The 19,097-nt window shown below is 28.3% G+C and overlaps 2 protein-coding genes across 2 annotated transcripts; both read left to right on the top strand.

Annotated features, from left to right (window-relative positions):
• The first annotated feature begins 91 nt into the window (after nt 1-91).
• LOC105253877 (putative aminopeptidase-2) lies at nt 92-16,521 on the top strand. The gene is made up of 32 exons (XM_025414501.1): nt 92-232; nt 431-521; nt 970-1,393; nt 1,554-1,709; nt 1,803-2,271; nt 2,528-2,766; nt 3,297-3,664; nt 3,862-4,151; nt 4,296-4,483; nt 4,650-4,817; nt 5,169-5,321; nt 5,597-6,193; nt 6,458-6,613; nt 6,773-7,250; nt 7,576-7,814; nt 8,160-8,509; nt 8,706-8,983; nt 9,545-9,726; nt 9,913-10,083; nt 10,311-10,460; nt 10,703-10,781; nt 11,250-11,794; nt 12,104-12,256; nt 12,445-12,741; nt 12,846-13,029; nt 13,323-13,479; nt 13,906-14,171; nt 14,260-14,915; nt 15,350-15,517; nt 15,722-15,880; nt 15,983-16,061; nt 16,249-16,521. The coding sequence occupies exons 2-32, from the start codon at nt 431-433 to the stop codon at nt 16,498-16,500; spliced, it is 8,142 nt and encodes a 2,713-aa protein (XP_025270286.1). The 5' UTR covers nt 92-232; the 3' UTR covers nt 16,501-16,521.
• Nucleotides 16,522-17,850: 1,329 nt separating this feature from the next.
• Nucleotides 17,851-18,936, top strand: LOC105253878. The gene is made up of 2 exons (XM_011262216.1): nt 17,851-18,092; nt 18,303-18,936. Exons 1-2 carry the CDS (start codon nt 17,851-17,853, stop codon nt 18,934-18,936), a joined length of 876 nt encoding a protein of 291 aa, XP_011260518.1.
• Nucleotides 18,937-19,097: the final 161 nt, after the last annotated feature.

Here is a 19,097-nt window from a genome sequence, read left to right as displayed (position 1 = left end):
AAACGTGCTGTGAATATATTGTTTGCCGTGATAGGTATATAATAAAATATTTTTACTAAATTTATTTTATTTAAATGTAACTGATATATTGTAAAATTGAAACAACTAAAACGTAATATTATTGCAAATATAAATAATTTATGCTTATCTGTATTTATTTGTGAACATTTACTTGTGAAATAAAACGTGAAAAAACATTAAAAATAATATGCGATAAAACAGTTAGTAAAAGGTAAGTGCAATAATTTCTAATTCATTAAAATTCTTTATCTTCTAAAATAACAGGAACATTTTATATATTTAGATAAGATAACAAATTATATATATTTAGATAAAATAACAAATTATATGTTAAACACTTGCGAAATTTAAACGTAATTAATTAATTACTAAAGCATAAAAGTAAAAAAATTGTATATTTGCCTTCTAGATGAAGATCTTTTACTGGAAGTATCTGTTACTTTGTGTCTTAATCGTATTGTTCAGTGGAAATATAGGAGAAACATTTTCCCCTTACGAAGGTATAATAATATTTATATCTTACATTTAATAGATATATTAATATATTTTATATTAAACTTACATCTTAAATAATATTTATATAAAAAACGCATTTATCATAAAGTAATTTTTGAAGAATACAGCGTGTAAAAAGCATATAAAATCATATAATTATATTTTGTACAAACACAGTTTAATGCGTTCTTCATTAATTTTGTAAAATTGTACGATATTTTATAACTATAAGCGTAAATTTTATAAATATTAATAAAACAAAAAATTATTTTACATTTGTCGTAAGAAGTTCTATTTCAGATTATTGGCTCATAAAATTATATTTTATATATGAAACTATACGTTTATTACAAGTATTTACGATTATTATAAAAATATGTAATTTTGTAAATTTATTGTTTTATATAGATATCTGCGACAAATTGAAATATAATATAACATTTATTATTGCAGATATACACTTACAAAATGTGGAATTTTCAAAATATCATGAGATATCACAAAACGATGACTATAGATTACCAATATCTATTAAACCCATTTCCTACGAAATTATGCTTGTACCAAAATTACAAGAAAATTTTACATTTGAAGGCATCGTAAAAATTACCGCTGTGGTACAAAACGAAACTGACAAAATTACGCTACATAAAGGAAATATCCAAATCGTAAATCAATCCGTTTTATTGGAAAATAAAACTGTTAACATTAAGGATTTTATATATGATAAAAACACTGAAAAATATACCATTATCGTTTCCGAAACTTTTAAAAGAGAATCGCAGATACTAATTGCTTTCGATTATAACGGTATCTTGAATGATAATATGATCGGATTTTATAGAAGTTCTTACTTTGATAAAGATAATCAGATCAAGTAAGCAATATATATGTCAATTTGTAGAATCTATTTTATGTTAATAAAGTTACAAAATTATAAAAAAACATAAACTAAACAAAATATAAATATGCACATAATTTTTGAAATATAAGATCAATATAAATTTATAGAAACTCATAATACAAATATTTTATAGGTGGCTAGCTGCGACACAGTTTCAAACCACACACGCGAGACATGCTTTCCCATGTTTTGATGAGCCAAGTTTTAAGGCAAAATTCACGATTCGCATATCAAGAGACGATAAATATAAATGCATCAGTAATATGCCTGTAAATAAGACTGAAAAATTGTAAGTATTAGAAAAGTGTAGAATATGCTTCATGCTATTAAGTTGAGTTTTGTCTTGTTAATATCATTCTTAACTCATTTTTCTTCTTTTAAGGAAAGACCAGGTCTGGGATACCTTCCATGAAAGTGTCCCTATGTCCACCTATCTAGTGGCATTTGTTATTTCGGAATTTGATTCTATTGGCTCAGAGGTATTTAAAGTTTGGTCTAGGCAATCCGTCATCGAGCAAACGAATTATGCTTTGAAGATTGGTACTACAGCTTTAGAGTTACTCGGTAATATGTTTGAACAAAAATATCATCTTCCTAAAATGGACATGGTAGCTGTACCCGACTTCGCAGCCGGAGCCATGGAAAATTGGGGATTGGTGACATATCGCGAGTCTAGGATGCTATACGATGAGAAAGAATCATCGGCACCAGCACAACAGGACGTGGCTTCCGTAATTGTGCACGAGCTCACGCATATGTGGTTCGGGAACCTAGTGACACCAGAATGGTGGAGCTATCTCTGGCTTAGTGAAGCATTCGCTAGATATTTTCAGTATTTTGGTACAGCGGAAGTAAGGGCAAAATATTTTATCGTTATAGAATCACAGTCAAATTTAATTAAAAAGAAATTAGATTTAGATTTAGTCTGAATAATTTGTACAATTTTAATTTCGTACAATTTATATGCTGTAGATTGAATTTGATATTGTTAAAAATCAATAATTGATTCTTGACGTCACAACACTGAAAAAATATTAGAAAACAGAAATTTTATATTTACATTTCTAAAGAAATTGGATTAATATTTTTTTTTGTCTTTACGCCTAGATTGAAAAATCATGGAACATGAAAGAACAATTCGTAGTGGAACAGCATGAATCTGCTTTAATAGCGGACGGTCTTGAATCTTCTCGACCGATGACTCGAGAAGTTTCCAATCAATCACAACTCGAAGGAATAGGAGATTCTATCACCTATGCAAAGGGAGCTAGCATTGTTCGTATGATGAGTCTCATGTTTGGAACCAACGTCTCCGAACTCGCATTACGCGATTACATACATAATAAGTAAATGTTCTCCAAGGAATTATGCAATTTGTTATATTTTATTTATTGTTCAGCTTTGATAAAAATTGGATTTAAGATACCAAAATATTTAAAATTATATGTATAAGGTTAAATCAATTAATATAATTAATTATATGTATAAGGTTAAATCAATTAATTTCTAAAAGTAACTGATACAATAATGACATCAGAAAAAAAATTAGATGAACTAATATTGATACATATATATTAATAAATATAAATTTTTAATTAAAATATCTACATAATAGAGATAAATTTTATATAAATAACCTTTTATTATTTTAGTATTGCATTAATATTTCTTAATGAAATCTTTGCTGATAAGAGAATAAAATATTACTATTTAATTATAAAAATATTGTGTAATTATAAATTAGATACATATTATTATAAATTAAACATATCAAAAATAAAACTAAAATTGATACATATAAGGCATTTGAAAAAAATGCAAAATCTTTTTTCATTCTTTCAATACACAATTATTATATACACAATATATTTTTTAGCAAAGAAAAAGGATTGGGCCATCCAGATGCTTTATGGGAAGCAATAGAAAATCATCTACAACATACAACACAATCCGTTACAGTGAAAACAATAATGGATACTTGGACTACACAAGCTGGATACCCCGTTGTATCAGTCAATATCGATGACAAGGGCAAATTTCTTATTACTCAACAACGCTTTCTTCTAAGAAACTTGAATAAAACTCCTACAAATGTCACATGGTGGGTGCCGCTTACATGGGCTACACAAACCGAACCAAATTTTAATAATACTCTTGCCAAGATTTGGCTGTCCACTGAAAAAGATACTATAGATCTTAAAATTGATCCGAAAGAATGGGTGATATTCAACGTTCAATCATCGGGTTAGTAAAACAAATTTATAATTAAACATTTATAATGTTAGATTACATCGAAAAATATTGCAATTAAAATATTATAATTAAATAGTAATCGATTAAATTGTCAAAAATGGAAAGTTAATAGTAAAATAAATATTTTAAATTAAAATATTTTATATCGATAGAAATTGCTTAAAAAACAGTTTTAATATTTATTACAGGCTTCTATCGAGTTAATTATAATTATGATGGCTGGCAGCGCATTTTCAATGTCTTAAATAGCGACAAATTCAACGATATTCACGTATTAAATAGAGCCGGAATCATAGACGATTTGTTAAATTTGGGTAGAGCAGGACTCCAAGATTACGAAACAGTTTTGAACGGACTAATGTATCTTAAACAGGAAACGAATTATTTGCCCTTTAAAGCAGCACTCAATGGTTTAGATTATTTGAATAAACGATTTGCAGGACACGAAGAACATTCTTTTAAGTTATTATTTTATTATGCATATTTATACATTTAAATTCATTGCATAGCTAACTATATAAATTTTAATATAAAAAAGAAATAGCATAAGTGTAATGATAAAACAACTTTTCTTTTCATCTGATAAATGTAGCAAATCTGTAATGCTATTTTATGTTTTTAGGAATATGTTCTGTCTCTTCTCCATGATAAACGCAAAAAATTAGGATACGAAGATAGCACAAATGATGATAGATTAACAATTTTATTACGACGAGAAATAAATAAATGGGTTTGCAATTTAGATGACGATGAATGTGTAACAGTTTATATGGAGAAGTTCAAACAGTGGAAAATAAATATTTCTATCCCGTAAGAATATAAATCGATCACTTTTTTTATGTTTTTTATACAATTTATATATATGTATATATATATATATATATATATATATATATATATAACATTAAAGTCAAGTATTTAAATTAAATACATTAATAAATACGGTAATTTTAATATTTGATATTAAATATTATAGTATTAAACCAAATGAAAGATCTACAGCATATTGCGTTGCCGCAAGATATGGAACTCATGAAGATTGGGAATTTTTGTGGAAACAATATTTGAATTCTAATTATGTCACAGATCAAATAGTGATTATGAACGCTCTTGGATGTAGCTTGAATACCACCATTTTAGAAAAGTAAGACTCTTTATCATGAAAGTATTCTTCCTTAATATATAAAAGTATTATTACAAAATATAAAGACACATCATTCATTGGAGATAATGAACTCTCTATAAGCTCTCCTAACATTATTTACGCAACATTTTTTGATTAATTAACATAAATCTTAAGAGCAAAATATATTTTAATTAAGTATATTTATATAACTTGATAATTAATTTGTTTCTATAATCAATCATGCATAATATGGTCATGTACTATAATCATTCATATTGCAAGAAAATAACAGCGCGATTATTGATTATAGTCATATGTCTTGATATAATATCGTATTTAAAAATTAATTATTATTAATTTTATATTCAGGTACTTAGGATATGCTATCAGCGATTACGCAAACAATCGAATTCGTAAACAAGACAGTACAAACGTCTTCGCTGCCGTTTATAATTCTGGTTTGACTGGCGCTGAATATATTCTTGAATTTGTTGAAAAGCATTACAAAGAAATGGAGAAATAGTAAGATCTCTTTATTATATGTATAATACTTTATACAAATGCGTAAAAACAGAATACAAATAATATTCACATTTAGAACGATTTAAAGAACAGATAAAATGTTAATAATATATTGATATGCATCTCACGCATTATATTATATAACTTCTTAAAAATATTTTTGAGCTATGCGATGCGAAATGTCGATTAAATAAATAATATCATCGAACGCGTAAAAGGAAAGATGACATTGAATTGATTTTACAAGCACGCTTTCTTCTTTCATCTTTTTTTAGTTATGGAGGCCAAAGTACAATAGCCACAATTCTCAATGGAGCTTCGCAACATTTCTCTACACCTAGATTAGTGGAGAAATTCCAAAATCTCATAAACAAGACGGAATTCGCATCGATCTTCGAATCTTTAGAGTCTTCTTTAAAAATTGCTAGATACGAATTGGAATGGTATAAGTCCGTTTCGGTTTCTATTATTCGATGGCTACGTGTACAAGAAGGAATCAAATATCGCCTACCAACGAATATAAGTCCCAAAAAATATGTCATATCCGTTACGCCTTATCTCGAGATAGGAAATTTCACTGTCGACGGACACGTCAAGATTGAAGCCGACGTTGTGCAACAGACAAAGCAAATAGTTTTGCACTCGGCGGAAATTGACCATCATACGATAACTGTGACAGCTAATCAGACAGAAGTTAAAATCGCAAGTGAAAATATCGAAAAGAAATATGATTTTTATATAATAAATCTTGATCAAGAACTACCCGTTGGAACGAAATTGATCATCGAAATCGAGTATACAAGTTACTTAAATCCATCAGAACTTCGTGGTTTTTATAAAAGTTCGTACGTGGATGATGATGGAAAGACGAGGTAATGAATTAAGCATTATTAATAATAAATATCTCTCCAATTTAAAATTTAATGAATTATTTCATGTAAATTAATAGTGAACATCATTTTGAATGTCTTTTCTATTTTGCAAAGTAAAAGTATTAAAGAAAATTTTAAGAAAAGTTACAATTGTCTTGAATTATTTTGAATTTAAATATGTTAAATAATTAATCTTATTTATAAATGTGACGAAAAAGACATTACAATTAAAATTTCTGTATTCGACTAATTGTATTATATTAGATGGCTTGCAACCACGCACTTAGAACCCGTTGGTGCCAGAAAAATGTTCCCTTGCTTTGATGAACCGGCACTGAAAGCACTTTTCACCGTGCAAGTTAGTGTACCATTAAATTATTATGCTGTCAGCAATATGGAATGGAAATCGAAGGAAAAAGTGTACGTATAAATTTAAATATATCAGATTCCTTATCGTACGCGCTTGGAAATGTAATTAAATATTATTTCTTTTTATTTTTTAATTAAGATAGTTTTGTACATGATTCTCGTATTATACTATGAAGAAACATGTAGTATAAATACACTTGGTTGTTGCAGTGATGATCGCCTATTATATACTTTCTATGAATCAGTAAAGATGTCGACGTATCTAGTAGCGGTTGTCATTAGCGATTTTGAAATTAAATATGCGACGAATAAAACTGAATATGCCGTACTTGCTCGTCCCAACGCCATTAATCAAGCGGAATACGCTGTATCCTTAATATCACCAATCGTTAATTTCTTTGAGACCAAGATGAGACAGCAATATGAAATCTCCAAACTCTACATGGTTGCACTGCCAGATTTTCCATCAGGCGCAGGGGAAAATTGGGGTCTCTTGACATACAGAGAATCGAATTTATTATACGATGAGAATCACTCTCCGATCACGAGCAAGCAAAATATCAGAAACGTGATCGCCCATGAAATTTCCCATCAATGGTTCGGAAATTTGGTCAGTCCTTTATGGTGGAAGTATCTATGGTTAAACGAAGGATTCGCCAGATACTTCGAGTATCACGTTCCTGCTCGTGTACGTAATTGATTTATTTGATTAATGTATTCTCTTAACGCTGATTTAATAACTATAAATGCGAAATAGATGTAACAAATAATTTTTTCATTAAAGAGAAGAATTTTAGAGAAAAATTTTCCTATATGTTAAATACATTAATATATGCTTTAAACACAATAATATATGCTCTGATATATATATATATATATATATATATATATATAAACATATATGTTTGTATATATAATTTTTTATTTCAATGCATTAAAATGACTATTAAAATAAGGACGTTATTTTGATCTAAAAATTTTCGTAGACATTAAATCTGTTATTTGTATATTAGGTGTTCAATGATACGACGTTGGAAGCGCAATTTGTGGTGGATGAAGTCCATTCTGCTTTCAGAGCAGACAGTTCCTATTCTACGCACGCCTTGAATTACGATGTATATAGTCCACGAGAAATTCGAAGTATATTTGATACTATTACTTATGCGAAAGGCGCCAGCATATTAAGAATGATAGAAAACTCATATGGAACTGAAATGTTCTACACGGCGTTAAGTGATTATCTTAGTAAAAGGTACATTTATAATTGTGAAAATGGCATCTTTTTTTTTATATTAATTGGTAAATTATGTATGACAAATTAATTATAATAATGAAGAAATTATTTTTGTAATTAGCTAATTAATTGGTTTTCATTAATCACATCTCTTTAATAAGATAATGATCTAGTAATGATTTATAATGATTTCTTTTTTTATAAGAAAATAAAATCGTCTATGTTAGATATGCATTTATATTCAATAATAAAAAAGTATTTAATGCTAAAAATATGAAAGATAAAAAATAAATAGAAAAACATATATGTTGTAGACGAACATTAATCTTAAAAGAAAAAATTATTTTTTGCATAATTTTTTAGAAAATACAATGTTGCGACATCGGAAGATTTATATGCAGCATTTCAAACACAAGTTACGAAAAAAGATTTAAAAGACAATATCACATCTATTTTGGACACATGGGTTACCCAACCTGGCTATCCTGTTGTTCATGTCGATGTTAAAGAAGATACTATGATTTTGAGACAAGAACGATTCCTTTTTAAGCAATATAAAGATAATTCTATTTGGCATATACCGATCACATGGGCATCAATTAATAATCGTTCAGAATATTCCAATACCATGCCAAAACAATGGTTAACAAAGAATGAAATGGAAATAAAAAATTTATCACTATCACTCTCTATATTCAACGTGCAGCAATCTGGTAATTAAACAAGAAATATTATTAAAAACTGATACTCTCTGAAAACACAATAATTATGATAAGTAAACGTGCACACACACACACACACACAACATACAAGATTTCAATTATTATTAATTCTTAATACATATACGTTTATTAATTTACAATAATATTTTCAAATTCATATTTATAAAATGCTCTTATTTGTTCTTAGGTTATTATCGCGTAAATTATGACGAGAAATATTGGATAAAATTATTTGATTACCTTCAAACTGATAATATTAGTACAATTCATGAAATAAATCGCGCAGCATTAATTGATGATCTCATGAATTTTGCACGAGCAGATTACATCAATTATAAAATTGTCATATCAGCTTTAAGATATTTAACACGAGAAAATCATTATCTTCCCTGGCGCGCATTTTACAATAATCTGCCTTACTTGAACAACCGTTTTCGGGGACGTAGTATTGAAGAACTATATAAAGTATGTATTATAGAAAAAAAAGAGACAAAATTATACAAAGAAGAATAATATATTTAGACATACTGGTGAGAAAGAGAGAGAGAGAGAGAGAGAGAGGAAGAGAGAGAGAGAGAGAGAGAGAGAGAGAGAGAGAAAGAGAGAGAGAGAGAGAGAGAGTTAAATTATTAAATATTTAATTTTATTATTTTTAAATATAAGATATTTGTTTAAAATCTTGTAAATTTTTTTCATATGGATCTACATAGATAAAAATTATATTAAAATAATTAAATTAAAAATATATTAAAATAAATATTAGTTTAAAATTTTATATATATATATATATAATAATAATATAATAAAAGTTTTTTCTTTTTTATTTAACATTTAATTGCCTTTTCGGTTATATATTTTGCTAATGTGCATTTTCAAATTAAATATTTTTAAACTGCAATATTTTTTTATAGTAGTCGGTATTTCTATTTACTTATATTATAATTTAGAAAATAATATTTTATAATATAATATAAATAATATTCTATTAAAATAAACATTTATGTATATTTATATGATATTTTCCAGAAATATTTAATATCTCTTATAGAACCGCTTTACACACAATTAGGTTTCGAAGATAGAGATTATGATGATAATCTAACTATCATGTTAAGAATGCACACTCGTAAATGGGCTTGTAAATTAAATATAGGAAATTGCAAATTCCATGCTACAAGATATTTCCAACAAAAACGATATTCAGGAACGTAAGTTTAGTAACAAATTATAATATGTTTATTTCTCATAAAACTTGCAAAATTACTTGTAAAACACTGATATGATGATTGACTTGCAATGTATAGAAATAAATATATGAACTAAAATTTTGATAATAACATATCAATTACACTTACAATTTATTATTTTATATATACATATTCGTTATTTTGCAGAATACCTCCAAATTATCGCGATGTTGTTTATTGCACAGCCATGAATGCAGATATGACAACGAATACTTATGATTTTCTGTGGAAGGAATACTTAAATAGCAATGTCACTACAGATAAACTTGTGATTCTTAGCTCATTGGCATGTTCGCAAAATAAAATTATTTTAGAAAAGTAAGTATATGTGGTGTCTCAAATTTTCATAGTTGTCGAAAATAATTACCGTCCATAAATTATGTATTACGTTATTTACATATGATTATTTATATTTATATACAGTATTTTATATTAAATCATAAATCAAAGATACATTGTGTGTGTAAAAATTATTCTGCAAGATTTTTAAAAGATTATATATATATATATATATATATATATATATATTTTCTTTTTGCATCAAGGTTATTACAAGATGCGATTACAGAGAATTCATATATACGCTACCAAGATAGCGCGAAAGTATTCTCGAATGTCTACGATGCTAGTTTAATTGGTATTGAAGTTGTCATGAATATCATTAAAAATAATTATGATGATATACTACACAACAAGTAAGTAAATAACTACTATGCAAAAAAATAATAAACATTATATAACTGTATGCAATATATTATATATATATATATATATATATATATATGTATATATATATGTATATATATGTGTATATATATATATATATATATATATATATATATATAGACATAATTGTATTTGTCCTTTATGTTATATACTTATATATTTTATTTACTAAATTATCTAATAACATTTTTATTGTCATTTTTTATTATAGTTTTGATGATTATACAAAAATCGGAAATATAGTGAATTCTCTGGCAAGCAGATTATCTACTCTTCACCTCTATAAACAGGTGATTTTATTGATCACACATCACACATTTCGATTAATTTCATCTATTTTGCATAATAAGTGCTTAAAAACAACAATATAAAAACAATAATTTTTACAAAAGTAGTTATATAAAAGTCTGAAAAATTTTCATAAAAATAATAATTATGTAATCTTACTCGATAAAATATATTTTATTAAATATTAAAATAAATAATAAATTAATAATAATTGTTAATTAAAATAAATTAATAATTAAAATAAATTAATAATTAAAATGAAAAATAAGATAATATAATAAAATAGTTAAATTTTATGCAAACTTTATTAAGAAAAATCAGTTTCGAACATATCGAGAGATATAACTAAAAATATATCTTATGTATATATTATGAGATATTTTGAGACAAATTCTTTGAACAAATTGCTATTTATAAAATTCTTGATGTTATCTGATATTTATTCAGTCAAATTTATCTTTGATTCGCAGTATCAAAACTTACTGGTTTGGCTGGTTGCAAAAGAACCAGCTTTCACTAAATCTATCGATTCCTATTTGTCAACGGCGCAATACGAATTTGATTGGTATGAGAGAAAAGCGCCAACAATTGTAGAAGAATTGGACAAGCTGTTTTTACACAACAAATATCGCTTGCCTAACACACTTTATCCAGAACTATACAATGTGACTCTCAAGCCTAATATAGAGGAAAGTGTTTTTACAGGAAAAGTGCAGATATACATGAGAGTCGTAAATGATACTATATCTATAATTCTCAATTCACAAAATCTCAATATTTCAAATATAAAAGTCTTCAGAAATTATACGACAAACAATTATTTAGATACCGAACCAATACAAATATTAAACTATGTAAATGAGCAACTATTTGTACAACAATTAAGAATATATCTCAATTCTGAAGTTAAAAATGAGGAACAGATAATGGCAGAAATTGATTTTAATGGCATTCTTAATGATGATATGCAGGGATTTTATCGCAGCTCCTATTTAGACAGTGACGGAAAACAACAGTGAGTAATATATATATATATATGTATATATATATATATATATATATATACATATATATATATATATATATATATATATATATATTTATATTTATATAACACGTAAGTTCTACGTTAAATAAACGATAATAACTTTATTTATTAAAAAAAGAACAAGCATGCAATTTTTCGTCTCATTTTTCAGTATTTTGAATAAAATTATAATTATGGATGTTAATATCAAAATACGGATGTTGATATAAAAATAGTAATAAATAAATTATTTGCATTAAATTTTGATATTTATATTTGCTTGTTAATTTATTACAGTTGGCTAGCTACAACACAATTCCAACCTATATATGCTAGAAAAGCCTTTCCTTGCTTCGATGAGCCAGCATTCAAATCTCAGTTTATAATTAATATTGAAAGACCGAATCATTACAATGCACTAAGTAATATGCCACAATCTAGAGAGTTGAAGTAAGTGCGAGAAAAATATTTAAAAATACTTAATATAAACTTGAATATATATATGTAAATATATATTTACGATAGTGATGCAAGAGATAAGAGTCTTATAATATATAAATCTTATAATATATAAATTATCTTTATATATATATATATATATATATATATATATATATTGCATTTGTCTACCATTTTAGGAATGATAACTATACATTGGATATATTTGATATCAGTGAAGTGAAAATGCCAACGTATCTGGTAGCATTTGTTATTTCTGAATTTAAACCTGCAGATGAATCTGAAAAGTTTCTAAACGTATGGGGTAGACCCGAAGTCGCAAAGTATGGCAAATTTGCTCAAGATATCGCCAAAGCATTTATTGATGAGTTGCAAAATTTCACGAATATCAAGTATTCTTTGCCTAAGCTGGATTTAGTAGGAATTCCTGATTTCTCGATGGGCGCAATGGAGAACTGGGGTCTTTCTACTTTCCGGTAAAATATTTTTTACTCTTAATTTAATAATCATAGAAATATTATATCGATTTTTGATATGAATTATTCATGTTACTACATAAATAATATGATTTCTTTAATAGCGAATATGGGCTCTTTTATAACGAAACCGAAACCACAGCCACGTATGAAAAATACATAATAACCGTAATAGCACACGAACTTACACATATGTGGTTCGGGAATTTAGTTACTTGTGCGTGGTGGAATTACTTGTGGCTCAATGAAGGCTTCGCTCAATATTTCGAATATTTTGTGGCTGATCAGGTGTGTAAATATATTTGCATCAAAAGAAAACCATATTTTTTACTCCAATTAGCTTGTTTAATATATGATAGATTACATGCTATTTTAAAAATTTGATGAAATTTATTGTAATTTAAATATTTTGCCCTCTTTAATGTTTTCGTTCGTAAGTTTAAATTAGTAAAAAGAGGTCCTACTAAAAAATTGAATTTTTGAAATAATATCCGTTGCAGATATCTCTCTCTATTTGAATAAGAAATTTAATAATAATAACTCGTACAATTTAATAACAATAACTCGTACAATTTTTTTAGATATGGCCAGATTATCAATTCATGGATCAATTTGTGGTTTATGAACTGCAATCTGCTTTGTTACAAGATTCTTCATCTTCACCCCATCCAATGACAAATCCCGTTGAATTACCTGAAGAAATAAATAATATTTTCGACTATGTCACTTATGCAAAATGTACGTGTCACATAAAGATTTTAATGTGTGTAGTCAACGTATATCTAAATATTTAACATCTAATACTAACAGTTGAAATAATTTTTAGAGAAATAGTCTCTTTTAATTAATTTTAATATTATAATAATGTGTTTTACGACTAAAAGTATAAAATTTGTACAAAATATATAATTATATAAATGATAAAAAATTTATTATTATTAGCTTAAAACAATTTGTAAAAATAATTTATATTATAATAATTGTATTCTTCTTCTTGCAATCACAAAGTATTTTATTATTGAATCAAATTATTATGTTTTGTATAACTTGATATAGCTATATTGTATATATTGATATTTGAGGTATCATATTCATATTTATATGAGTCTACTGCATAAAACTGTTTCTTTTAATGTTCCATATTAAAATATTTATATATTTTAGCTGCCAGTATCTTACGAATGCTATTTAATACGATGGAAGTTAGAAATGTATCTGAGAAGTTAATACTTCGCCATTATTTGAATAAACAAATGAAATATGGTACAGCACGTCCTACAGATTTATGGGAAAGCTTCGAACAATTTGTATCAATATCACCAAACATGAAAAAGACAAGCATCAAGGAAATAATGAATACTTGGACAAATCAACCGGGATATCCTGTCGTGAATGCTACATTAAATAATTATAAATTAACGCTAACTCAGGTAATGTCATATACTTTATATTGTGTTGCCATATTTTTATCTGATTTAGAAATTCTTCAATCTAATTTAATATTATTATTTTAAATAGGAACGGTTTCTAATAAACAAAGCTACCACTAACGATGAATTTTATTGGATACCGATTTATGTTGTCACATCCATGGATTCTAATAAATATATAGTTATGGATCCCACAGTATGGCTAGGACCAAATCCTGAAAGTATATATATCAATCCCGTTAATGAATGGTTTATCGTAAATTACAAACAAACTGGGTTTTACCGTGTTAATTATGATATTTATTCATGGCAACGATTAATCAATCAACTGAATAGTCAAGGATTCGAATCTATCGATGTCTTAAATCGTGCTCAAATTATAGATGATCTCTTTAACTTAGCTCGCGCCACTTACGTAGATTACGAATTGGTGCTAAATGCAGCGCAGTATTTGATCAAAGAGACAAATCACTTACCATGGAAAGCGTTCTTTAACGGCTTGTCGTATGTTTACGAACGATTTGAAGACAAGAGCAAAAATCAGTCCTATCTGAAGAAATTTGTGTCCCAAATAATGTCCGCGATGTATAATAAAACAGGATTCTATGATCGCAAGGAGGATAAGCTTCTAGACAGATTAAATAGAGAGATGATTCTCCAATGGGCTTGTAAACTCAATGACGTGGATTGTGTTAAAAAATCTAAAGATTTATTTGCAACTTGGCTTAATAATAATCAAAGCCGGTAAAATTCTAATAAGTTTTCATAAAATTACTGAACTAATTATGACTGTAATTATTAATATTTGTTTCAATCAATTTGTAATCTCTTGCTTCTTTTTCTTTCTTTTTTCTCGTATATTAATTGTTTCTGTCAAACATAAAACAAAAGTTTTTACTTTAGAAACTGTGAAATCTACATTTTGAAAATAATGTTACAAAATTATTTCGAGATAAAAAGTATAATAAAAAAAATAGAAAAAAGGAGAAGCGAAAGATTTTTAAAGATCAAGGAAAGCTTTGGATATTTAAATAATTACATTTAAATAGTTTATTACATTTAAATAGTTAGTTTCATTTTATTATATATTTTATTATATAGATTATATCGATTAATAAATATATACTTTCTTGTGTGACTTTTGTAAAAATATGAATCTTATATTTTTTTATTTACAGAATCCCACGTAATGCACGATCAGCTGTCTATTGTACTGTGATAAAGGAAGGAACTACAAATGAGTGGGAATTTTTGTGGAAGCAGTACCTAGAAACAAACTTTGGATCAGAAAAGAAAATTATTATAAATGCACTTGGATGTTCCACAAACAAAGCAACACTTCAAAGGTAAGTATATAAACACAAAGTACACAAAGCTCTTTCTAAATTAATAAAAGTAGAATTGTACATCTATTTTCCTATATCTATGTGTGCGTGTGTGTAAAACTCATTAAAATTATAACGGTCATAATAATTTTTAATTGCTTCTATACAATCTTACATGTAATCTTACCACGTTTGATGCATTAATTCACGAAAAATTCATCACAGTTATCTATGGATGGCCATCGAAAAATACAATCCTACAAACGCTATTGTTCGCCGTCAAGATGTTTCAGCAGTATTTGCTTCCGTATATAGTGCAAGTCAACTAGGAGTGGACGTTACTCTTGACTTTTTAATAACAAATATCTTAGAAGTCTTTGCTTAGTAAGTATCGCTGCAAAATATTTGATAGAATTTGAATAAAATTCGATTGCAAGTTTTTGGCAAGAAAATTCTTATATTCATACGCTTTATACGCTTTTATAGTTTCAACAATTGGGACGATGTGGCGGCTTTGTTCAATAACGTGGCATCTCATATATCGAGTTGGGATCAATATGATAAGGTACAAATATAATCAGAGAGACATTATAACATATCTTTGAAAATTCCAAAAGCGAGAAGATAATTTTTACCGATGTGTTAACATGCTAATAATTGACGTGTTATCGTTTTATTAATCATATCGATTTTTCAAATAATATATTAAATAATATATTTTTAATGAGCAATAATATATATATTTTTTTTAGCTGAGCACGTTTGTCAAATCTTATGTAATTTTACCGCCAGACATCAAAGTAAGATTAACTTCTGCCGTCACTACTGCAGAAGCCAATTTGATGTGGTATAAAAGAAATAATCAAATAATTATTCAATGGATAAGAAAAAAATCTGATACAGATACTTCTATAAATTCTAATGGTTCTACTACAATAGGATCATTAAATGTTATCTTTATGATTCTTGTTGCTTTAATATCGCATTTTGTAAGCTGTTATTGAGAAATTGCAATAAATAAATTATAATAATAAATAAAAATTTTTTCTTAATTTCCTACTTCACAGATTTTAAAAAATTTGACAATTTCTTTTTCAGACACTAGTTTTTTAATAATAATATCAATAATATTTTCTTTAGATAATAATTTTTATTTTTTTCTATAAAATTAAGAATAGAAATAATATTTTTTCCCTTTCTTTATACAATACCTTCCTAATACTACTTTTTATATTTATTCGAAATTAGTATTATTTAATATTAATATTATAATAAATAATTGTATGTGTCATTTAAAAGTTATAGACCGCTGCATTTTACTGAGCTCAATTACTTAAAAACTGATATAAATATACAGAAAAATTATATCTTTGAGTTTTATATTAGTAAATAATAAAAGTAATATATAAAAGAAAATATAAAAAATTATTTAATAATAATATTTTTTAAATCTACTGTTCATTCCATATTGAATAATTAATTCAATTAATATATGTTTTTTTATTACATTTATAATTATATTTATATTAGCTGTTTGATCTCTCCTCCATGTAATATTCTATGCTTAGTTACCGATTAGAAAATCAGTCAAAAGGGGCAAAAGACAATGACCGCGCTTCTTATCTTTGGTTTTGAGCGCTCGCGCGTGATGATGTCTGTATCGCAGCATGTCAGTCTGTCTCTTTGTACTGAGCAAGCAAGATTGTCCATCTGTGCCCATTACAAATTAATAAATGTGCTTATTAAACCAACAAAAAAGCAAATCATTAGATTAAGGATGCAATCGCGTATAAACACGTACTCGTTCGACATAGAATGCATCGTGACTGATCAGGTCACGAACAAGCTCCCATCATTCACTTTCAAGCGAAACGAGTTTAATCTCCCGCGCAATTTACAGCTCGCCGATCCTCGATTTCATCAGTCTGCCGATATCGACTCTCTTATTGGCGTAGACCTCTTCTGGGACTTAATCTGTGGGACAAGTCAAAGCATCACAGACGCATTCAACGCTACAAAAAACGCGTCTAGGATGGATCCTGGCAGGTCGACTGAGCAATCTGCCAATGGAATTTGTTTCCCATGATGAGATATCTCATGCATTAGAAGTTGCATGCAAAACAGTACAAAGGATCGCATTTTCCAACGAGTACAATCAATTAGGAAAAAGTAACTTCATCAACACGACCAGCAAATTACTCCCCCTAGCTCCATTTATGGACCAGAGCGGACTACTACGGGAGGCAGATTAAAAAATTCGGAGTTACAATTTGACACGTGTCATCCTGTATTGCTCCCGCGCGAGCACGAACTTACGAAGCGTATAATAAAGCAGGAACACGTGCGCAGTCTGCATGCCGGAACACATGCCACCATGGCCGCGGTTAGCGTTTTTGGCCCCTGGCTCTTCGTTCGGCCACACGAAAAACGTTCGAGATTGTTTAACATGTTTCAAAGCCAGGTTGATCCAGTCAGAGGCGTTAATGGACTCCTTACCTATCAATCGTGTTACCGTTTCAAGGCCGTTCTCACATTGTGGCGTAGATTACGCCGGTCCAATAATTCTAAGAGAGGACAAGCGGCGTAATCACAAAGCGTACATTTCAATTTTCGTATGTTTCGTCACTAAAGGAGTCCACATAGAATTAGTAAACGATTTAACATCAGAGAATTTCATCGCTACGTTACGGCGATTTATTTCTCGAAGGGGCAAACCCGCCTGTATATACTCTAATAACGGCACCGCATTCGTCGGAACGAATAGGTAGCTTAAAGATTTATACGATTTCATTAATGATAATTAAAGCGGCATACAGCATTTTCTTCGCGAGCACGAAACAACCTGGTGCTTCATTCCGCCCAACGCGCCTCATTTTAACGGTTTATGGGAAGTCGCTGTAAAGTCAGCAAAATATCACATGGCCCGAATAATAGGCAAGGCCCATTTAACCTTTGAAGAGATGTCAACAGTACTGTGCGAGGTGGAGGCGATTTTAAACTCACGATCACTCACGCAACTCAGAGCCGATCCAAACGATCTGGTGTACCTTAGTCCCGGCCACTTTTTGATTAGTACTACGCTAAACGGTTTTTCTTGTCACGATTTGCATGATGTTAACGAGAATCGGCTAACGCGTTGGCAAAGAGTGGAGCAAATACGACAACATTTTTGGCGTAGATGGAGTCTCGAATACCTACACTCCTTGCAAGAGCGAACAAAATGGAAGGTCAACAAAGGCGTGCAATTAAAACCGGAGCAACTAGTGCTCATAAAGCAGCAAGGGTTGCCTCCTTTGCAGTGGCTATTAGGTCGAATACAGGAAGTCCACACCGGTGCCGATTGCGTCGCGCGAGCCGCCACCGTTCGAACAGCGAAAGGCTCATTCATGAAACCTCTGTCTAAACTCGCGATTTTGCCAATAGACTTAAGTATAAAGTAAGTTTATTTTTAATTAGATAATAAGATAACCTTTGTTAACCATAAGCATCAATTCTGATTGTACCAAAGACTTGTATTTTCTCTAGGTTACAACATTTTTTTCTTTGTTATTTATATCCAACATAGCGAGCGTCTATAATTTCAATTTTTCTTTTCTTTTTT

Source organism: Camponotus floridanus, unplaced genomic scaffold (assembly GCF_003227725.1).
Source record: "Camponotus floridanus strain SB8 unplaced genomic scaffold, Cflo_v7.5 scaffold81, whole genome shotgun sequence".
Lineage (NCBI taxonomy): Eukaryota > Metazoa > Arthropoda > Insecta > Hymenoptera > Formicidae > Camponotus > Camponotus floridanus.
This window is presented reverse-complemented; position numbering and strand designations above follow the sequence as displayed.

What these genes read in the sequence shown, in the direction of transcription:
- LOC105253877 (XM_025414501.1), top strand. Translation starts at nt 431, where the DNA reads ATGAAGATCTTTTACTGGAAGTATCTGTTACTTTGTGTCTTAATCGTA. An exon ending in ATTCAACGTTCAATCATCGG is followed by an intron (nt 3,665 to 3,861) that starts GTTAGTAAAACA and finishes TATTTATTACAG; the next exon opens with GCTTCTATCGAGTTAATTAT. An exon ending in CAAAAACGATATTCAGGAAC is followed by an intron (nt 9,727 to 9,912) that starts GTAAGTTTAGTA and finishes GTTATTTTGCAG; the next exon opens with AATACCTCCAAATTATCGCG.
- LOC105253878 (XM_011262216.1), top strand. Translation starts at nt 17,851, where the DNA reads ATGCCGGAACACATGCCACCATGGCCGCGGTTAGCGTTTTTGGCCCCT. An exon ending in AAGCGGCGTAATCACAAAGC is followed by an intron (nt 18,093 to 18,302) that starts GTACATTTCAAT and finishes TGATAATTAAAG; the next exon opens with CGGCATACAGCATTTTCTTC.